General features: G+C 45.0%; 1 protein-coding gene across 2 annotated transcripts in view; it reads left to right on the top strand.

The window, feature by feature from the left end:
- Positions 1–24,201, top strand: part of TNR (tenascin R) — a 616,331-nt gene that overhangs the window by 327,673 nt on the left and 264,457 nt on the right. For both annotated transcript variants that reach the window (XM_075320147.1, XM_075320148.1), the window contains 2 exons: positions 6,924–7,442; positions 23,531–24,001. In XM_075320147.1, coding sequence (XP_075176262.1) covers positions 6,962–7,442; positions 23,531–24,001 — 952 coding nt within the window. In that variant the 5' untranslated portion in view covers positions 6,924–6,961. The remainder of the gene's footprint in view (positions 1–6,923; positions 7,443–23,530; positions 24,002–24,201) is intronic.

Here is a 24,201-nt window from a genome sequence, read left to right as displayed (position 1 = left end):
CTCACCCTGCAGCTACATCTTCCCTCATATGCCACTCACCCTGCAACGCCATCTTCCCACATATGCCACTCACCCTGCAACTCCATCTTCCCTCATATGCCACTCACCCTGCAACTCCATCTTCCCACATATGCCACTCACCCTGCAACTCCATCTTCCCTCATATGCCACTCACCCTGCAACTCCATCTTCCCTCATATGCCACTCACCCTGCAACTCCATCTTCCCACATATGCCACTCACCCTGCAACTCCATCTTCCCACATATGCACTCACCCTGCAACTCCATCTTCCCTCATATGCACTCACCCTGCAACTCCATCTTCCCTCATATGCTACTCACCCTGCAACTCCATCTTCCCTCATATGCCACTCACCCTGCAGCTCCATCTTCCCTCATATGCCACTCACCCTGCAACTCCATCTTCCCACATATGCCACTCACCCTGCAACTCCATCTTCCCTCATATTCCACTCACCCTGCAACTCCATCTTCCCACATATGCCACTCACCCTGCAACTCCATCTTCCCTCATATGCCACTCACCCTGCAACTCCATCTTCCCTCATATGCCACTCACCCTGCAACTCCATCTTCCCTCATATGCCACTCACCCTGCAACTCCATCTTCCCACATAGGCACTCACCCTGCAACTCCATCTTCCCTCATATGCCACTCACCCTGCAACTCCATCTTCCCTCATATGCCACTCACCCTGCAGCTCCATCTTCCCTCATATGCCACTCACCCTGCAGCTCCATCTTCCCTCATATGCCACTCACCCTGCAGCTCCATCTCCCCTCATATGCCACTCACCATGGAGCTCCATCTTCCCACATATGCACTCACCCTGCAGCTCCATCTTCCCTCATATGCCACTCACCCTGCAGCTCCATCTTCCTTCATATGCCAGTCACCCTGCAGCTCCATCTCCCCTCATATGCCACTCACCCTGCAGCTCCATCTTCCCACATATGCCCCTCACCCTGCAGCTCCATCTTCCCACATATGCACTCACCCTGCAGCTCCATCTTCCCACATATGCCACTCACCCTGCAACTCCATCTTCCCTCATATGCCACTCACCCTGCAGCTCCATCTCCAATCATATGCCACTCACCCTGCAGCTCCATCTTCCCACATATGCACTCACCCTGCAGCCCCCCTCCCCCTCATGTCCCCTCTTTTCTCATTACCAGTCATCATGTGTCCACATCTCCTTCAGGATTCAGTATCTTGCTTTCTGCCCGGAATCCTGTGTCTCCTCCCACACAGTCACATGGGCGTGACATCATCGCAGGTCCTACAGTGCAGGATGAATTATTCCGTCTGCTGTGCTGCTTCTTCTCCAGCCCGGCGTGAACTTTTGAAATGACACACGCAGTGCAGTACTGACAACGTCAGAGCGCGCGCGTGTGTCACTGACAATTAGTGCCGGCAGGGAACAGAGGAAAGACTCCTGCGTTCCGCTGCCTGCACTGACCGTGCGGACCTGCACAGGATCTCTCCTTGCTCGGCACGCTGCAGCCCGGCTCCACTGCACCGGCTGAAGACGGGCGGGCCGGTCACAGAGAGCAGGCGGGCCGGATGTGGCCCGCGGGCCGCCCCTTGCCCAGGTCTGCATTAGAGAAAAGGAGAATCTCCGGCAAGCAACATTCCGTGTCCGGGGACCACTGTACGAGGGGCAGGTGAGGCGGTTTGATGTCCGCCGGGGCTACGGGTTTATCTATGAACCGGGCCTGGAGGCCGAGGTGTTTGTAGCCCGGCGGGATGTGAATGCCCACCTGCCCGAAGAACATCCCGGCCGTAATCTAATGCTGGGCGACATCGTCCAGTATACCCGGCACTGTGGAGAGAGAGGGTGGTTTGCCCTGGATGTAAAACTGCGGGGCAGCCAGGAGAGCAGGGTGAGTCCCGCACCCCCTCCCTCGGAAGAAGCTGAAAGTCCGGAGTAGGGCAGCGGATGCCCGCTGCAGCAGTCCCCGTTGGGACCACTACTGAGAAGTTGTGTTTGTGTTTGAAAAGTTTTGCAAAATGATGATGATTACCGAACAGTCACCTGATTGTCCTACAGTGATTGAACCGGCCGGAGCCGGCACCGTTGTCCCCGTGGGGACCGTTTGAAAAGTTGTTTTGCATGGAGGACTTTCCATGGACAAGCCCGTGAACTTGCAGGGCAACCACAAACGTTAGTGGCTTGTAAATAAGTTGTTTACCGTTACCGTTTCCGCAATGCCGCCTCCGGAGAGGCAGGTTGGAGGGAGGGCCCTCAGCAGAGCAGGCTGGGGCCCAGCCACCAAAAGAACCGGTGGCTACCCTCTGGAGGGGAAGGACAGATCCCGCTTGGGTGACTTGTGCTGGACTGTGGGTCAAGGGGTGCTGCCTGGGTTTTAGGGGCAGCATCAGGGCCAGGTTGCTTGGGTGGGAGAGAGCGGAAACCGTAACCGTGAACCGTTATGCAACGTTTAAGAAATGTGCCTCCCGTATGGGAAGAATTATTAAAAATGTAAATATGTTACCGTTTACTTTTATGCATTTTCAGAAAATTAAAACCAGTGTTGGGCAGGCAGCCCGCGGACGGTCTGCATTTTGCTAAGGGGGAATGTGACGCCCTGGGCAAGCCAGGGGTCACAGGTCATCCCACCACCACACCCTACACCCCAGTTAGGAACACCAAAGCTAACCTAAAATCCTTGTTGCCTTCCTCCAGGGGCTGATGTTCACACCAGGGGGTGGGCCAGGCGGTTGGCTCCGCCCACCGAGGAGTTCACAGCCCTGGAGGCAGGAGAAACCAGGCAGTTAGAGTTTGGAGGAGGAAGTGGAAGGAGTGGAAGATTAGCCCAGGCAGGGCTCGAGTAAAGTTCAGTTTAGGAAGGGAAGGAAGTAAAGTGGCAAAAAAAGACAATAGACTTTATCCCAACACCCAATCCCCTTTCACTCACGGGCGAGGAGTGCCGCTCGAGAACCCCCGGGATCGGGCCCACCGCTCGAGCCACCACTGAGCAGCAGCAGCCGGACCCGAGCAGAGGGGTGAGCGCAGTGCTGACACCCTCCTCCCCGCCCGCGACAGTAGTTTTGCAAAGTACCTCTAAGAATAGGTCATCAATGTTAAAGATCCCGACAACCCCTGTAATAATCAGGTCAGAACCAGGTAATTACTCAGGAAAGCACTGCTTGTAACCTTACACATGTGGTGCCCACATCACATGTTAAGAAACACTGCCCTACTTCTTCTCATCTATTACCAGCAGTAAAAGATTCAGCGTAAATTGTGTTTAATAGGAGCAAACACACCAGCTGTTATCAAATCCCGTGGAGACATAATTATACTGACATGCAGAGATGTCTGCAAGCAAACCGCATGGTTCCTGATCAGTAAGCAGGACATTTATTTGGAGTAACTGCAACAGGTATTTCTCCATTATCATAGCGGATCTATAAGTTATTAAAGTGTGAATGTTAAAGTGCATCAGTAATTTATACACTGTCATAAGCATCTGTAATACCAACACATCGGAGTAAGATGGTGATGAAAATAATATTTCATAACTCTACATATTTTTCTTAAGGCATTAATACCATTATTTACAGATTCTAAGTATGGAGACAGGTTTTACAGTCATTATCATTTAAAAAAAACAACAAACTTTGCATCAATCAATAGTAAGGGAATATATAGTAAATGTATAGTTTATCAGAGATATATGCTTCTTTCTCCACGTATAAGCCACTTCTCTTCCCTAAATTGAAGCGTCCACTCAGGAAAACAGATAAAAAGCCATCTTGGTCAATTCAAGATGGACTGTTAATTCTTTGAGAAAGCTGCTTATTGTCACGCTGTACTAGTGGGGGCACTTAGAGACACTGGAGAAGCTGTTTCTAGATGCAGTTAGCAGACTATCCACTAGAGGGTGCAAAAACAATAGAATAGTCAGCAGGCCGAGTCAGTACCGGGATGTCAAGTCAAAACCAGGGGAGAAGCAAATCGTGGTCAGGTGCTAGCCAGAGGTCAGGAACCAGAAATTAATGTCAATAAGGAAGAAGCGGAGCCGAAGTCAGATACAACAAAGCAAGTTCAAGGCTGGGAGATCAGAGCTGCAAACAGGGATGGTATAGTCACGAGATGGGAACAGAAAGTCAGAAGGACCTGAGCAGGCAGATGGTACAGGGAGATGCAGGATTAGGAGAGACATGGGACAGGACCGGGAAGTCAGGAGGAGCTGGGCAGACAGATGGTACGGGGAGGGATCAGGTCAGAACGGTAGCTGGAAGGTAGGACGGATCAGGAAACACTCACGGGAGCCAGACTCACATGTTGCAGAGCAGGAACTATTACTGGCGGTGTTCCAGCAACAGCAGCACAAAGATATAGCGGCCTGACCACCGAGGCAAGGCATATTGGAATAAGCCCCTCCCATGACCTGTACCCCTGGCGAGAAATACATGCAATGGCTTAGGTGAGCCTGGCAAAGATCATGACACCTATTAAATTGTGTGCAGCGAAAAGCAGAGTGAGAGGCAGAGACACAGACATGGTGCTGGGTTTTCTGTAAGCTCATAGTTGGATTAATAGCTATAATGATCAGTTCTGGTATATGCTGCTGCTGCTTCTGAATGTGCTGCTAAGGCTGGAGTCACATTTACATGTGACCTGCGCGAGGATCGCATCGCCTGGAACAGCTGCCTGCTCTCCTGACAGGAGTTGGTCAGTTTCATGTATTTCTATGCAGCTGACACGTTCCTGTCAGAAGAGCCACCGGCCAGTCCAGGCAATCCGATACTCAAGAGAGTCACATGCAAGTGTCACTCCAGCCTTAGAGACAGGAGAGCAGGAAACCCTCTCTGTGTGCTGTGCATGGGAGACATCATATCAGCTTGTCTTTACAGACCAGCACAGAGATGGCTGGAAAACAGCCAAAGAGGGGAAAACTGGTGATATATGCAGGATGCAACATTCCCAGACAGTATGTTATTTACCATGTACACACGTCACATGCTTATCCAAAAAAGTCACCTTAATAGTTACTTTTTAAAGATATCATTTGACCTTTAGGACTGCTCAATATTGTTGACTTAAAGCACTTATTAATTATGCATTGCTTATATAGCGCCATCATATTCCGCTGTGTTGCCCATTGGGGCTCACAATTTATATTCACGATCAGTATGTCTATGGAGAGTGGGAGGAAACGGGAGAACTCCTGGCAGATGTTGTCCTTGGTGGGATTTGACCCCAGTGGTGCAAAATAACAGTGCTAACCACTGAGCCACAGTACAGTGTTAACCACTGAGCCTCCTGGCTGTCATGTTAAATAACTCCTGTTTAAACCCCCAATATACTGTATTTCTACTTATTAACTCTGTTTGCCATAAAATAATGACTGCAGAATGAGTTTACCCAAAACGTTTCTTTTTGCTGTAACATTTATTTCTCCTTACAAGTTATGAATAAATTTACAACAGGGTGTAACCCCTCCCCTTGTCATATGGGAGTGTCTATCTTTTCATACTGTGACCCAATCACTGCTGTCTGTAGAGACACACCTATTGTGAATACGTTTTCCAGTTTGGGGCTCCCTCTTGTGGTCAGTGCTGGCGGTGCAGTTGATTTGTTGAATGAAATCCACATACCTGTAGAGGACTGTCAGTCAGGGTCAGCCGGGGACTATATAACAGAGTAGTTTTCTCTTGTTACTTGCCGGTGCTCAATGGTCTCCTGTGTGTTAAGGACATTCTGTAACCAGCCCTGCTCACAGCCAGAACTTCTCTCAGATAAGTGGTCTTTGTACCTCTGTTGTTTGTTTTCCACTTTCTTGTTGTTGTTTTTATTTCTGCTTAATACTAATGCTTGATTCCTATTTTGTCTGTGTACAGTTCTTGGTGGAATGGGATCATTCCCTGCTGGGAGTGTCTGTATACTTAGCTCCATGATTCTGAAAGGTATTGTGTTTGTCATGCTTGGTATTAATTCAGTCCCTCATCTGTATTAGTGTTTTTGGATCCCAGTAACATTTGAGTGCTGATTCAGTGGGAGAGAGGTTGTGTGACCTCAGGATTTTTCCATATCAGAAGTGCTGGTATATATTAGGGTTTTTACAGTTGCAGACAGTTGCTCCTTCCTATCCTTTTCTATTAAGATAGTTTGGGCCTCACCTTTGCTGAATCTATTTTTTCTGGCTTTGTATTGTGTTTTTCTATATCACCGTAGCCTTTACATGTGGGGGGCTATCTACCTATCTTCGGGGACTGCTCCGAGGCAGATTAGCTTTCTTATATTTCTATCTGTGAGAATATTAAGTTCTCCGGCTGTGTCGAGACGACTAGGTCATCGTAGGCTCGTCCCACGTCTACTTCTAGTTGTGTGTCAGGATTAGGTATGCAGTCCGCTAAGGTTCCAGACACACTGTTACTATTTGGGATTCTGCATTTTTTGATCCTCCTCGGTCTCTGAATCATAACACACACCCCTGATAAGAGGAACTGAAATACCTCATGGTCAATGTATCCCTAAACTGCAGGGAAAAAAATCCAGGAAAACATTCTCCAAATTGTTATTTTACAGGGTGTCTTCTAATAAAAGAAATCAACTACTAACTACTAGAGAATATATTAGTAATGCATTGTAACAATAATTAGAGATTTTTAGTAGACGCCTCACCAAAACTAACTAAATTAATCTGAAAATTGTAGATATTTCTTCAATGACCCCCTATAGATTTCAAAGTGACAAATATCCCCCAAGGTAAAAATGATAAGGAGCTTTTCCCAGTAGATGAAGCAAGAAAGCTTCTTGGATAAATGGTAAAATATCTTAAAATTACTATTCCATTACCTGGATGATTTACAATCTCTATATTATTCTGTTCAGTCTACCTTAAAAAGGTCTACATGAACTAATATATGTCTTCATCATTTTGACAGACCATTGGTCCCTGGCTGTGTACCCCTTGCTGGAGAAGATGGGGAGCGATGGAGCAAGGAGCATCCTCGGTCCGCTACAGGGTGGAGTACACCTCATCGTACTTCTTTGTATACTTGGACACGCAACGTGCTTAGCTGACATGGCCGCCAGCCAGACACCAGGGATACAACTTTCTGCCAGAGATGGCGCTAACCTAACAGGATCTAGTAGCAGGCACCAGCCTCTAGTATTTAATCATGTCTACAATTTCAATGTTCCCCTTGGATTTCCATGCACAATGGAACCAGAATCTCCGGAAGAAGCGAGCTGGGTTTCTCAGCAGACAGAGAATACTCCAGATGCTGGGAGTCAGATCACCTTTACGCATAGTATTCGCGTCCCGCAGAGACTATGTCAGTGCTATACCGCTCCGCAGTCTGTGCAGCATCTCCTGAGTCGGATCGAAGCTCTGGAAAGGGAGGTGATGTTACTCCAGGAGCGGTGTAACGAAAGAGGATGTCAAGACGCAGAGGCCACAGGTAAGAACGTTCTCCTGCACCCCTAACTAACCCCGATTTACAATGTTGATATATTGATGCGATATTTGTAAAAGCTAGAGGGTTTTTTTTATCAAAATTTGGGAAAATTCTACAAAAATTTGAATGGCAAAGTTTTGCATAACGTCCACACAGCAGAGAGCTAGAAAGAGATGATCAAAAGCTTCTCTTTTTGTCAATATTGTCTTTTTGGACTTTTGGCTTCAATTTCTCTTATCTATCGACAGACCTTTAGTTACATATGCAAATTCCAAAACAAGTATTCACAGCTAAAAAATAAAATATAATATAAAAAACTTACACTGAGCAAGTTTTTTAATATATTGATGTGACAGTTTAACCCTGAAGATGCCACAGCCAATCGTAATATGGCATCTAAGGGGGTTAGACAGAGGGAAATGAGTCTCTTCTGCCAACTCATTGACCTCAATCGCACCCCCAGGAGGCACTGTGTTATGGCAGGCAGGAGCCTAATAGAAGTATTAAAAGTAGGAGTACTACTGTAAGCCTTGTCACATGTGCTGCTTAATAGGAGACTGTTATGAGGACAAGAAGTTGCAAAACAGAATATTTAAATATTTTTAAATAATATATAAATCTTTATGGAACTCAGGCCAAAGAGTCTGTTCACACATCATAGTCACATTTTTTAACACCTTAGGCCACATACCCATGTTGAGTATTTGTAGCCAAAACCAGGAGTGGGACAATCAGAGGAAAAGTATATTAGAAACATGGGCACCACTTCTGCATTTTTTTTTTACTCCCTGTTTTGCCTTATAATACTGAGGTTGAAAACTCACCAAATACTCATCGTGTCAACAAGGTCTTTAAGGGAACCTGTCAAGTGCAATATGCACACAGAACCACAAGCAGTTCTGGGTACATATTTCTAATCCCTGCCTAACCGTCCCTGTATCTAGTAGCATAGATAAACATATCTATAGAAAAAGTATTTCTAAATATCCTTTATGATATGCTAATGAGGCCAGGGACTAGTCACAAGGGCCTTAGTTCCTGCACTCATTTCGCCCTCTTAGCATGTTAGCACATCCACAGGGGCATGTTAACATGCTATTTAATGCCCATTGCCTAGCGTTCTCATACCTGTGTCCGTTGACACTGAGTCAGATGCCCCGACATTTCCGACATTGAATTGATGATTCCCTACAATTTTTTAATTCACTTTTTTTCTCTGTCTTGTTCCATTTTCGAGATAAAACTGCTAACTCCGTTGTTTTCCACCAGGTGGCACTATAAGTGGTTTCATTGCGTAGCGTATGGCTAATTTACAATACCTAGACACCACTTCTATGCCTACAGCTGCCACCGTTCTCAAGTTAATGGCGGTGGACAGGATATGGGTGGACACACTGTATAAGAGCCCAGGCTGCTGTGTAGAACGTAAAAATGACTTTATAATACTTACCTAAACAGTCGGTATGGTGCAGACTTGTCAGATGGGTATCTCCGTTCTTTGGGTGTAGAGCCTCCTCTTTCGGCCATCTTTGTCCTCCTTCTTCTGAAGCCTGGGGGCATGATGCGTCCTATGTCATGCACACGCGCCGGTATTGAGGTCCTGCGCAGGCGCACTTTGATCTGCAGGACGCGTCATGCACCAAGGCTTCAGAAGAAGGAGGACAAAGATGGCCAAATGAGGAGACACCTGGAGAACGGAGCCACCCATCTGACCAGTCTGCACCGACCATTTAGGTGAGTATTATAAAGTCATTTTTACGTTCTACACAGTGGTTTGGGCTCTTATATACAGCATGTTAGAATGCTGTATATAAGAGCCCACTGGTGGTAGCCACAGCTTATAGACCCCAAATCTGGTGACAGGTTCCCTTTAACAATTACATGTTAAATAAAGGAAGAAATCAGAAGTAGAGAGGTTGTTGTAACATGTGAAGAGATGATTATAGATATCTGCTGCCGTCTGTACTGTTCTGGGTTAACCATACACTTTGTCTACGCTAGATATACCATGTGATTTCAGGTGTCAAGCGTCTTTCCATTCACTCATGTGTCGCCATTGTGTGATACTAGAGAGAAGAGATACTTGCATCTGTCTTCTTCAATGTCGGCCCACCACATTGCGTACACAGCTTTCACCAGAACCCAATATTTATCCAATTCTCAGAGCTGCTACATTGTTCTCAAAGGTTCTACTTGTGTATTGTACATCAATGGATCAATGCCGCAAAGCTCACAAGCCATTAGATGTTTTCTGCTCAATGAAAGCTCAACATGTATGTTGTTCCTTTATATACAATACACTGATTGGACAAACCGTCCCAGGAATATTATTAAGTAGTAATTAGTTCAATTATTCCAATTTTTTGAGATTTTTTATTTTGTATAAATCAAAACTACGTACCACCAACGTGCAGATATACCCATAAGTACTAGACCAACGGTCGCATATATAAAAATACACAGACAATATGTACAATAAACATATACAGTTGTCAAAAAAGTGAAGGTTCACAGAAAATGGGGATGGAGTCAGAGCCCAACTTATCCTTGGGACCACACAGACTGGTTCAGGCAGCGCCACATAGTATGGAAGAAAGGAAGATTTCAATCCTTATAAGTCCAAGGAGGTATATGGGGGAACTCTCCAGCAATTTCCTTTGCATTAATAAAGGTGAGCCTTCAATTTCATAGATTGGATAATCTCCACCTCAAACAGGTTATCTCCACCTCAACGCGTTTCCCCATACAACACAAACGTATGGTTCATCAGGAGGCTACAAGATAAACACACTAAATCAGCAACCAAGACTTACAATAAGACAGACAGTTTTAAACATAAAGCACCACATGTGGTATGGAGCGTTTGATAAACTATAATAAAGTACTTGCCCAACGAGATATAGTTGTCAGATATGCAGGTTCATGGCGCCATCAGCAGGGATCCATAGTAGGCATGTGGTGCTTTATGTTTAAAACTGTCTGTCTTATTGTAAGTCTTGGTTGCTGATTTAGTGTGTTTATCTTGTAGCCTCCTGATGAACCATACGTTTGTGTTGTATGGGGAAACGCGTTGAGGTGGAGATAACCTGTTTGAGGTGGAGATTATCCAATCTATGAAATTGAAGGCTCACCTTTATTAATGCAAAGGAAATTGCTGGAGAGTTCCCCCATATACCTCCTTGGACTTATAAGGATTGAAATCTTCCTTTCTTCCATACTATGTGGCGCTGCCTGAACCAGTCTGTGTGGTCCCAAGGATAAGTTGGGCTCTGACTCCATCCCCATTTTCTGTGAACCTTCACTTTTTTGACAACTGTATATGTTTATTGTACATATTGTCTGTGTATTTTTATATATGCGACCGTTGGTCTAGTACTTATGGGTATATCTGCACGTTGGTGGTACGTAGTTTTGATTTTTATACAAAATAAAAAATCTCAAAAAATTGGAATAATTGAACTAATTACCCTTTATATACAATACAAAGACAACTAAGTGAGAAAATATTTTCCTTTGTTCGTCATCTTATATGTTTTTCTTTTACGCTAATCTGTTGGTAAAACATGCTATAAAGACTAGTTTTTTGCATGAAGCTAAATGGACAATGGTGAAAGGGAAAAACAATGACTTATAGACTTTAAAGGGTTTTTCATTTTAATCGATAGATCTTGGAATAATAATAATTTCCATAATTGGTTTTGTTTAAATAAAATGTTCCTGTTCTGAGATAATCTTATATATGTGTCCCTGCTGTGTACTGTGTAATGGCTGTGTCTGACCGTACAGGAACATGGTCTGATCACACCACAGCTCCTACACAGGGGAGGATGCAAAATCGTATAAAGACATTACAGCATTGGCCCACAGCTAATTCTTTCTGGGAGGTAAAACATTTCCTTGTTTGTTTTAAAAAAAATGTTTTACCTCCAAGAAAGAATAATTTGCAATCCCATGCTGTAATGTCTGTATACTCTTTTCTGGTTCTCCCATGTCCAGGAGCTGTGGTATGATCAGACCATGATCCTGTATGGTCAGACGCGGCCATTACACAGCACATAGCAGGGCACGTATATAAGATTATCTCAGTACAGGAACATTTTTGTTAAACACATCCAATTATGGAACTTATTATTATCCCAGAATCTATTGATTAAAATGATCTTTGCTCGTGGGAAAATTCCTTTGTAAAGTGAGCATTTTGACAGTGTCATTATACAAATCATTTGTCCATAATGCAAAGCAAGTTTGCAATTTCTAGCAAAGAAAGAACCAGCATGATATCCTACAATACTGAGACACAGTGCACAATTACCCCAATCTACACCCATTCATTTTGTGGCTGTGTTACATGTCATATCTATTGTAAGACAGCCAGTTATATTTCACTGAATAAGGCTATGTTCACACGATGCATTGCATTTGCAGCACTTTATGAAAATTAAAAGCTGCTTTTTATAGTTCCAGCAAAAAGTACAAGACTTCAGAAATCTCCTGCTCATGATTGCTTTTTTTTTCTGACTTGATTGCAAAACTGCTGTTTTTGAAAACTGCAGCATGTCAATTCATTCAGTGTTTTTTCACCATAGAAAGCAATGAGGAAGTACAAATGTGCAGCAAAAAAAATGCAAAAGTAACATATAATCCTTACACAAAAAAAGCACCAAAAATGCAGCAAAACCTACTTTTTGTAAGTAGTTTCTTTACTACCAAGAGAGTAGGCTTTGCATGTAGGAAAGCAAAAAGCAACATGTGCTATTTATCTCCCATTTGAAACTGATCCAATAAGCAAACAATGGATCTTTTACAAATGAAAGAAAAACAGATGGATAAATAGCAATCAGCTAATGGATCCGTTTTCCATAGACTCCAATGTTAAAAAAAATGGATCCTGCGAAAATAAATTTTTTCAAAATGTCAAAAAAGTTGTGTTTGCAGAACTTTTTTTCCAACAGATCCGTTCTAATGGGTGATTAAAGGACATGTGACCTTAGCCTAAAGGGGACTTTACACGCAGCAACATCGCTAGCGATGTCGCTCGTGAAAGTTCCCGCCCCCGTCGTTTGTGTGTCAAGGGCAAATCGCTGCCCGTGGCGTACAAAGTCGCTAGTACCCGTCACACATACTTACCTTCCTAGCGACGTCGCTGTGGCCGGTGAACAGCCTCTTTTCTAAGGGGGCGGTTCCTGCGGCGTCACAGCGACGTCACACGGCAGGCGTCCAATAGAAGCGGAGGGGCGGAGAGCAGACGCATGAAAGTCACACCCACCTCGTTGCCGGAGGACGCAGGTACGATATTGTTCGTCGTTCCTGGGGTGTCACACGTAGCGATGTGTGCTGCCTCAGGAACAATGAACAACCTGCATCCTGCACGAGCAACGACATTTGGGAAATGAATGACATGTCAACGATCAACGATTTAGTGAGTATTTTGCACTGTTAGCAGTCGCTCGTACGTGTCACATGCAACGACATCGCTAACGAGGCCGGATGTGTGTCACGAACTCCGTGACCCCCAACGACATCTCGTTAGCGATGTCGTTGCGTGTAACGGGGCCTTTAGGACTCTTACTGCAGAAAAAGTAGCTGCACTGCGCAGTTGCAGGTGCATGTTTAGGTCTTCTGTATTATAAGACACACTTTTTCCCCCAAAACGGGAGGGGGGGGGAAATGGGGGTGCGTCTTATAATCCGGATATTGCTTACCAGGGCAGCAGTGGTGGAGTGGGGTCACAGGAGGGAATGTCAGAGATACTGAGGGCTCAGAGGATGGTGTGTTACTGCAGTGGATCGTCTCATCAGGGTCACAGGACAGAGGGTCAGCGATACTGCGGGCTCGGGGGTATCACGGGTGCCACTGATCTGCCGATACACGGTGGGCTCCATTGAACTGCTGGCGGTTGACGTAATGAACTTCAAGAAAATGGCCGTGGAGGCTAATCTGTGCACGTGCCGCCTCTTCGGTCATTTTCTTGAAGTCCATCGTGTCAACCGCAGGCAGTTCAATGGAGCCCATAGAGCACTGGCAGATTAATGGTGCCCGCCGCCAAGATACTGCAGAGCCCTCAGTCCACAGACCCTCCTGAGCTGCAACACTACTTTCTCCAAGCTCACAGCATTACTGACCTTGCCTCCTTTGACCCTCCTGAGCCACTCTACCATTGCCGCTCCGCCCGGTGAGATAATATTAGGCTATGTCCGCACGTTGCTTTTTACCTGCTTTTTTGCTGCTTTTTCAACTGCAGCGTTTAATGCCAAAATGGATGTGTTCTGCTTTTCAAGCTTAGTCTATGGGAATTTGGGTTTCTAGTGTGCATTATGCTGTTCAAAATGCTGCCTTTTTGTGGCAGAAATTTGGGCAAAAACTCTGCTTTGCAGTTCAAAACGCAAATGGCAAAAACAATTGACATGTTGCTTCTTTGAAAAGCAGAGTTTTTGACCAAATTTCTGCCACAAAAAGACACCTTTTTGAACAGCATAGTGTTCACAAGAAACCCAAATTCCCATAGACTATGCTTGAAAAGAAGAACACATCCATTTTGGCATTAAACGCTGCAGGTAAAAGCAGGTAAAAAGCAACGTGGACACATAGCCTAAGGGGCACTTTGCACACTGCGACATCGCAGGTGCGATGTCGGTGGGGTCAAATTGAAAATGACGCACTTCCGGCATCGCATGCGACATCGTAGTGTGTAAAGGCTGGATGATACGATTAACGAGCGCAAAAGCGTCGTAATCGTATCATCGGTGCAGCGTCGGCGTAATCCATGATTACGCTGACGCGACGGTCCGATGTTGTTCCTCGCTCCTGCGGCTGCACACATCGCTGTGTGTGAAGTCGCAGGAGCGAGGAACGTCTCCTACCGGCCTCACTGCGGCTTCCGTAGGATATGCGGAAGGAAGGAGGTGGGCAGGATGTTGACATCCTGCTCATCTCCGCCCCTCCGCTCTGATTGGCCGCCTGCCGTGTGACGTCGCAGTGACGCCGCACGACCCGCCCCCTTAACAAGGAGGCGGGTCGCCGGCCACAGGGACGTCGCACGGCAGGTGAGTGTGTGTGTGAAGCTGGCGTAGCGATAACTTTCGCTACGCCAGCTATCACCACATATCGCTGCTGCGACGGGGGCGGGCACTATCGCACTCGGCATCGCAGCATCGGCCTGCGATGTCGCAGTGTGCAAAGTGCCCCTAAGACACACTAGGATTATAAGATGGACCCTCATTTTAACATTATATATTATTTTTTTCCTATTTTCCTCCTCTAAATTTGGGGTGCGTCTTATGATCCAATGCATCTTATAAAACGAAAAAATACGGTGGTTTTTCTCTGTCAATTCCACTCCTTGCTTTGGCATACAAATGTGGCACCCTGGACAAGCCAGGGGCCACAGAGAACAACACCACCACACCCCACACTCCCGGTCAGGCACACCGAAGTCAGACACAAACCCTTGTTGCCTTCCTCCAGGGGCTGATGTTCACACCAGGGGGGTGGGCCAGGTGGTTGGTCCCGCCCACCGAGGAGTTCACAGTCCTGGAGGCGGGAAAAGCAGAGAGTTTAGTTTTGGAGGTGAAAGTGGAAGGGAGGAAAGTAGTAGTGGAGCAACTAACTGACAGGGTCCGGGTGTGTGGCCCGAGCGGTACAGTAAGGTTGGCAGACGGTGGTGACCATCTGCAGGAGTGGCCTATCGGAGTTTACCGTAAGGACCGTCGACGGGCGGTGGCCCGGCGGTACCGGACTGGTACACAAAGAGAAGTCAGCACCATCTGTTTGGGGCTTACGGACCCCTGCAAGGCTAGGAGTCGCCGTGAATTTGCCAAATCCGTCAGCGAAGGGTACCTCCTGGGTTTCCCAGCAGCCAAGTCCCGACAGAAGGCAACAGTCCAACCGTGAGAGGGAAACACAGCCACCGCTAAGGCTACCATTCCCAGGGCCAGAGCCTGCGGGCAAAAGGGGCTCCTCCAGCACATATCCAAGCTGGGGAGCGGGTTACCGGTGGGAACCCATTGGAACCGTTTACCGTACATAGGTGCAGGGAAAGGCAGTCACCATCAACCTGCCGGGAGAAACAACACCGCAGCCGTCTGTGGGACCCGTCCATCCAGCCGTGTGTTTTTCCGAGAACTGTGTCCTCATCATTGGCTGAGTGAGTACCACTGTGCCGTGCGGCACAGCGCTGCCCCCGCGACCCTGCACCTCACCATGCCCTGTAACCCGCCTGCCATCCACTCCTACCCCATCACCGGGCCCCGGGACAACCAACCCCCTACCCACGGAGGGGAGAACTAGCAACAAAGCTGCTCTCTGTCACCGCTCCCGGGATCCCCGTCTAGAGCAGCGGTGGTGTCACCAATATCACCACAACCGTGGGTGGCGTCACGGACAATCACCAAATCCCCCACCATCCAAACAATCTCCCTTTTCACTCAAGGGCGAGGAATGCCGCTCGAGCCCCCGGGATCCGGCCCACCGCTCGAGCCACCACCGAGCAGCCGCAGCAGCAGCAGCGGCCGGACCCGAGCAGTGGGAGAGCGCAGCGTCCCCTCCTCCGCCCGCGACACAAACACTGTTGCAAAACAGTGCCGTGTGAATGAGACCTTACAGTGCTGTAAAAAACTATGAGATCTCATGCACACGCTTGGTTTTGTTTTCCTGACTGAATTTGAAGTTCAGTGTTTTTGTAACTTTTTTTGCAGGGTTTTTTCACCCATAGAAAGCAATGAAAAAGTACAAACAAATGCAGCAAAGATTTTTTTTTATACATTTTTGGTGCATAAAACTAAATTTATTAAACATGTAATGTAGACAAATCACACTTAATCTTCACCAAAAAAAAATGCAGCCAAGACGCGCACAAAAAAAGTAACTAAACCTGCTTTTTTAACGCAACATTTCTTCTTCCAAAAGAGGTTTGGCTGCAGTAGAAAAGCTGTAACAAGGCAGAATGTGAACATAACTTTAGGCTACCGTATGTTCCCATGGTGAGTATTTAGTAAGTTTTTTATGTTGCAGATTTTCTGATGATACAGTCATGTGCGGATTACATGCTTTTTTTAGTGTGTTTCCATAGCAAAATATGCACTGATAACAGTTTTTTACTTAGGAAATTTTTGCTTCTAATTCAATTTTCTGGGTAAAATCTGCCCAGAAAACTCAGCATACCCTGAAGAGAGATTGACATGTCGCAGATTTTAAACCAACTCTGCCTAACAACAAAAAACAGTAGGCATGATATTTCTATAAATCCCATCCAATTTGTTGGAACAGTAAAATGCTGCATTTTTTGTGCAGCAAAAATATGCAATGCCAAAAATTCTTTGTGTACTTACCCTTAAGTTTATGTGCACCTCACGCCCTTTCTCAGGGGGATTCCGCCTGAAGAAACCACTCAGAAAATGCTCGAAATTCTAAGGATATAAATTTATATGGAAAAAATTATAGAAAAACTCTCAAAAAGATACCAATAGTCAAAAATCGCAAGGAAAGTGCCCAGGAAATGACAAAAAAAGACACCAAAAAACTCTTTAGACATACCATGTAGTTTTTCCATCAGAAACTGCTTCAGGAAACTCTCCTGTTTAGGGAAGTTTTTGAGTTTTTCTCTTCCTGAACTCTTCTTTCAAGCATTCTGATTGGACTGGATAGGATTCCTAAAAAAAATGCAGTTCTAAGTCATGATCTTGACCAGTGTTTCCCAACTCCAGGCCTTACGGCCCCCAACAGGTCATGTTTTCAGGATTTCCTTTGCATTGCACAGGTGATGGAAGCATTATCATGACATCACCTGTGCAAAGCTGAAACCATGACCTGTTGGGGGCCGTGGGGACTGGAGTTTGGCAATCACTGATCTTGACTAAGGACAGCAGTGTCCAAAATGTGTAGTTTCTACTTGTTTTATCCGCCATGTGTTTTTGCATACATTTTTGGAGTTTTACTGGAACAAATAAAGTCTTTGGTTTTACTTTGGTGTTCTCCTGTAGACGTTGATGCCCTCTTTTTGTTTCTGGAATAGTGCTAGGTATTCAGTACGAATAACCTGAGCCCGAATTTTCACTATTCGTCCATCGCTAGTCGCAATATCATGACGTTACGGTCAATGCATGTCATCTCATAAGGCCTAATCACCTCACAGTGGCCTTCAGCACCTATGCCACTGACTAGCCATGATGCAATTTCATGACATGCCTGAAGATAAACTTTGAAGATGGAAGGGCTCATGGCACCTCAACGGAAACCGGAAGACGGGTAGAGAGTTGTATTAAGGGGCAAGTGAGCCCTTTAGAATCCGCCATTTTCCTGGATTCATCCAAAGCAAATCCCCCAAAAATTCAGATTCCGGTAAATCTGAGTATTTTTAAAGAATTCAAATTCGACTTCCCTTGGATGGATTTACTAATCTGTAGGATTAGGAGAGAGTTCCTAAGCTTTCTTTTGTGGGGACTTCTGGCAGCCAGAAATTTGGTTTTCACTGTAGCTGTTTGAAGGGATAAATAATCTTGGGAGAGCAATAGTTAAAAGACCACTGCTCTGCTTTATATGAATACACCGACTGCAATAAGTGCCATGTTCCTTACTCCATTCCTCTCTGGCCCCCAACTAATAGGAGGTGAGACAACACTTGGTACTTGGAGAACGTCCAGGAACCTCTGTGATCAAAGATAAATTGCATGAGATTCAGAAAGATATAGGTAGCACATTGGGTCAAACGCAGCTCCTAGATAGAGGATGTAGCAGGAGAGATGGATGTAATGTACAGGTTGGTAGCTAAATCTGCATGAAGACAGCAAATGTCTAGAAAAAAAATGCTTCGAAAACACCCTGGAGAGCAATCCAAGGTAACAGAGTGAGGAAATATCGCAGTGCCAGCTAATTAATACTTATGTGAGAAATGAAGCCTCTGCAATCTCATTACACACCAGTCTTAGTGCTGCTCGAGCAGAAGGTTGGCAGGTCGATGCCCGTGGTCAGTGGGAAAAGTGGATTGTTAAGTAGCGGAGGAAAGTAACAGTCGGATGTATTGATGAACATCCCAGGCAGAGAGATGAAGCATCACAAACGGAGAGCAATCAATGCCGAAGGTGATGAAAGGGCAAAGACGGAGAAATGATGGGATGGGATTTCTTTGATTAGGATGTCATAGAGGTATGAAATGATCAGGCATAACCGGCAATTATTATAATATTCTACCAGCCAAACGGTAATTTCCAGAGAAGAAGGAAATAGCCGGCTTATAATAAAACACCGTAATATATGTATACCCTGTGTGCACAATTATTAGACAATTTGTACTTTTTATAATTAATTTTATTATTGAACAACTACAGAACTGTCGGTCAGTCCAAAAGGTTAATGATCCTGAAATCTGAATATTTAGGAACCTAAAAGTGAAGTTGTGTCTTCCTTATGGGAATATCTGTCGGCAGAATTATTATACAGCCCAATGAAAAATGTAAATTCTCCCATCTCACTTATTTCATATCATCTGTTAAAGTGAGAATAAAACCAAACAGCTCAAAATGTACAAAAATTCTTATCTGATAGTTAAAAATATATAAATTGCCAATATAGCCAACTTTCTTTCTATATATTATCAAATAGCTAAAGGACATTATTCATATATTATTTATGCATTGATGCTACCACAGACTGGTATGTATTGATCCCTATTGTATGATCTTCTATGGAGATGTATCCTAGAGTTAAAGGGAATGTCCCATTAATCGTTGGTGTCTAAAGAGTACTAAACACACAATGATATCGCTAACTATATATTGTCGGGGTAATGGTGTTCGTGACGCACATCTGGCACCATTAGCGATATCGTTGTGTGTGACTAAAAGGAGCGACGATCAACGATCGAAAAAACGTCAAAAATCGTTGATCATTGACACGTCGCTCCTTTTAATAATATCGTTGGTGGTGCTGGTTGTTTGTCGTTCCTGCGGCATCACACATCGCTATGTGTGATACCGCAGGAACGACGGAAATCTCCTTACCTGCGTCCACCGGCAATGAGGAAGGAAGGAGGTGGGCGGCATGTTCCGGCCGCTCATCTCCTCCCCTCCTCTGCTATTGGGCGGCCGCTTAGTGACGCCGCTGTGACGCTGAACGAACCGCCCCCTTAAAGGAGAGATTGTTTGGTGTCTCCAGCGACGTCGCTAAGCAGGTATGTGCGGATGACGCTGCCATAGCGATATTGCTCGCTACGGCAGTGATCATCCCATGACGAAACAGCGGAGTGGGCGGGTGCTATCGTGCACAACATCGCTAGCTATCGCTAGTGATGTCGCAGCGTGTAAAGCACCCTTAACTGCTAAGACCCCCACTGATTTTGACAATCAGGTACCCAAAGTTCCCTGTGTAAATGGAGTGGAATGATAGCAAGCACGTGTGATAGTCAATGCAGCAGTGTTCGAATCAGTTCAGTACTGTTCCATTTACAGAAGGCATTTTGATGCCATTGTTCTAATGAGCAAAATAGAATCTCATTCCCTATATACAGTTAGGTCCAGAAATATTTGGACAGTGACACAATTTTCGCGAGTTGGGCTCTGCATGCCACCACATTGGATTTGAAATGAAATCTCTACAACAGAATTCAAGTGCAGATTGTAACGTTTAATTTGAAGGTTTGAACAAATATATCTGATAGAAATTGTAGGAATTGTACACATTTCTTTACAAACATTCCACATTTTAGGAGGTCAAAAGTAATTGGACAAATAAACCAAACCCAAACAAAATATTTTTATTTTCAATATTTTGTTGCGAATCCTTTGGAGGCAATCACTGCCTTAAGTCTGGAACCCATGGACATCACCAAACGCTGGGTTTCCTCCTTCTTAATGCTTTGCCAGGCCTTTACAGCCGCAGCCTTCAGGTCTTGCTTGTTTGTGGGTCTTTCCGTCTTAAGTCTGGATTTGAGCAAGTGAAATGCATGCTCAATTGGGTTAAGATCTGGTGATTGACTTGGCCATTGCAGAATGTTCCACTTTTTTGCACTCATGAACTCCTGGGTAGCTTTGGCTGTATGCTTGGGGTCATTGTCCATCTGTACTATGAAGCGCCGTCCGATCAACTTTGCGGCATTTGGCTGAATCTGGGCTGAAAGTATATCCCGGTACACTTCAAAATTCATCCGGTTACTCTTGTCTGCTGTTATGTCATCAATAAACACAAGTGACCCAGTGCCATTGAAAGCCATGCATGCCCATGCCATCACGTTGCCTCCACCATGTTTTACAGAGGATGTGGTGTGCCTTGGATCATGTGCCGTTGTTCCCTTTCTTCTCCAAACTTTTTTCTTCCCATCATTCTGGTACAGGTTGATCTTTGTCTCATCTGTCCATAGAATACTTTTCCAGAACTGAGCTGGCTTCATGAGGTGTTTTTCAGCAAATTTAACTCTGGCCTGTCTATTTTTGGAATTGATGAATGGTTTGCATCTAGATGTGAACCCTTTGTATTTACTTTCATGGAGTCTTCTCTTTACTGTTGACTTAGAGACAGATACATCTACTTCACTGAGAGTGTTCTGGACTTCAGTTGATGTTGTGAATGGGTTCTTCTTCACCAAAGAAAGTATACGGCGATCATCCACCACTGTTGTCATCCGTGGACGCCCAGGCCTTTTTGAGTTCCCAAGCTCACCAGTCAATTCCTTTTTTCTCAGAATGTACCCGACTGTTGATTTTGCTACTCCAAGCATGTCTGCTATCTCTCTGATGGATTTTTTCTTTTTTTTCAGCCTCAGGATGTTCTGCTTCACCTCAATTGAGAGTTCCTTAGACCGCATGTTGTCTGGTCACAGCAACAACTTCCAAATGCAAAACCACACACCTGTAATCAACCCCAGACCTTTTAACTACTTCAGTGATTACAGGTTAACGAGGGAGACGCCTTCAGAGTGAATTGCAGCCCTTAGAGTCCCTTGTCCAATTACTTTTGGTCCCTTGAAAAAGAGGAGGCTATGCATTACAGAGCTATGATTCCTAAACCCTTTCTCCGATTTGGATGTGAAAACTCTCATATTGCAGCTGGGAGTGTGCACTTTCAGCCCATATTATATATATAATTGTATTTCTGAACATGTTTTTGTAAACAGCTAAAATAACAAAACTTGTGTCACTGTCCAAATATTTCTGGCCCTGACTGTATACAGCCCCATCCTGCAATACATCATTCCTCTCAGTCATTGTATTCACAGGCTCATCCTGCAGTGCATCCCTCCTCTCAGTCCTTCCATGTACATCCTCCTCTGCTAGATAATCAGTCCTCTCAACCCCTCCATACATGATCACTTACTGCAGAACATCACTTGTCTCAGCCACTCTATATACACCTGCCTCATGCAGCACAGAAGTTCTCTCAGCTTCTTCTATATACAGTCTTATCCTGCAGAACATCACTCCTCTCAACCCCTCTATATACAGTATCATCCTGAGGTACATTACTTCCATCAGCCCCTGTATATACAGCCTCTTCACAGTAATTCTATATACAACCTCATTCTGCAGTACATCACTTGTATTGTATATAGCCCCATCCTGCAGTACATTACTACCCTCCTCTATGTAAATCCTTATCTTGTAGTACATCACTTCTCTATATACAGACCCATCATGCAAAACATAACACCTCTGTATACAGCCCCATTCTGCATAACATCACTCATCTCCTCTATATTGCCCCATTACTCCTGTAACCCTCTCTATATACAGCCCCATTCTGCAGTACATTACTCATCTCCTCTATATAGCCCCACTACTCCTCGAATCCCCTCTATATACAGCCCCATTCTGCAGTACATCACTCATCTCTTCTATATAGCCCCATTGTTAATCTAATCCCCTCTATATACAGCCCCATTCTGCAGTACATCACTCTTCTCCTCTATATAGCTCCATTACTCCTGTAACCCCCTCTATACATAGCCCATTCTGCAGTATATCACTCATCTCCTCTATATAGCCCCATTACTTCTGTAATCCCCTCTATATACAGCCCCATTCTGCAGTACATCATTCCTCTCCTCTATATAGCCCCATTACTCCTGTAACCCCTCTATATACAGCCCCATTCTGCAGTACATCATTCCTCTCCTCTATATAGCCCCATTACTCCTGTAATCCCCTCTATATATAGCCCCATTCTCAAGTACATCATTCCTCTCCTCTATATTGCCCCATTACTCCTGTAATCCCCTCTATATACAGCCCCATTCTGCAGTACATCATTCCTCTCCTCTATATAGCCCCATTACTCCTGTAATCCCCTCTATATATAGCCCCATTCTCAAGTACATCACTCAGCTCCTCTATATTGCCCCATTACTCCTGTAATCCCCTCTATATATAGCCCCATTGTCAAGTACATCACTTATCTCCTCTATATAGCCCCATTACTCCTGTAGTCCCCTTTATATTTAGTCCCATTATGCAGTACATCATTCATCTCCTCTGTAAAGCCCATGTACTCCTGTAACCCCTCTATATACAGCCCCATTCTGCAGTACATCATTCCTCTCCTCTATATAGCCCCATTACTCCTGTAATCCCCTCTATATATAGCCCCATTCTCAAGTACATCATTCCTCTCCTCTATATTGCCCCATTACTCCTGTAATCCCCTCTATATATAGCCCCATTGTCAAGTACATCACTTATCTCCTCTATATAGCCCCATTACTCCTGTAGTCCCCTTTATATTTAGTCCCATTATGCAGTACATCATTCATCTCCTCTGTAAAGCCCATGTACTCCTGTAATCCCCTCTATATACAGCCCCATTATGCAGTACATCACTCATCTCCTCTGTAACACCCATATACCCCTGTAATCCCCTCTATATACAGCACCATTCCACAGTACATCATCCACTCCTCTATATAGCCTCATTCCTCTTCTATTACCCTCTATATACAGCCCCATTCTGTAGTTCATCACTCATCTCCTCTATATAGCCTCATTCCTCTTCTAATCCCCTCTATATATGGCGCCATTCTGAAGTAAATCACTCATCTCCTCTATATAGCTGATATACTTACTTTTTGTGACATTTTTACTAAACAGTATAATTATTTCCCATTTCTACAGGTCTTACAGAATTTGCACCTCCTTGCAGCGGACATGGAAACTTTACTCTGGACTCTTGTGTATGCAGCCAAGGTTGGGGAGGCGAAGACTGTTCAGAACCCTTGTGCCCCCTAGGTTGCTCTGGAAAAGGTACTTGTATCGAGGGCATCTGCGTATGTGAGCCGGACTACACAGGGGAATGGTGCACAGATCTGTTATGCCCTGAGGAATGCAGTCCCCATGGGCACTGTCAAGATGGACAATGCATCTGCCAAGAACCATACACCGGTGTCGGATGTGCAGAGCTCCGCTGTCCAGGTGACTGTTTGGGAAAAGGACGTTGTGCCAATGGGACCTGCGTATGCCAAGATGGTTATGCCGGAGAGGACTGCGGGCGCATGTGGTGTGTGAATGCCTGCAGTGGGCGAGGGCAATGCCAGGATGGTGTCTGTGAGTGCGAGGAGGGGTACAGTGGGCAGGACTGTTCTGAAGGTAAGGAAAAAATAATTATTTTTATGACTTATTTTAGGAATATTTGTTATATAGAGTAAAGTCCAAAAATTATCAACACATAAGAGGAAAAATTATTCATCGTTCATATTCATCAATTTTATTAAATGGATTGTCCTAGACATATTCTTGGAATAGGTCATCAATAATAGATCATTTGGGGTTTGGGACCCCACAGATCA

Source organism: Anomaloglossus baeobatrachus, chromosome 8, assembly GCF_048569485.1.
Source record: "Anomaloglossus baeobatrachus isolate aAnoBae1 chromosome 8, aAnoBae1.hap1, whole genome shotgun sequence".
Lineage (NCBI taxonomy): Eukaryota > Metazoa > Chordata > Amphibia > Anura > Aromobatidae > Anomaloglossus > Anomaloglossus baeobatrachus.
This window is presented reverse-complemented; position numbering and strand designations above follow the sequence as displayed.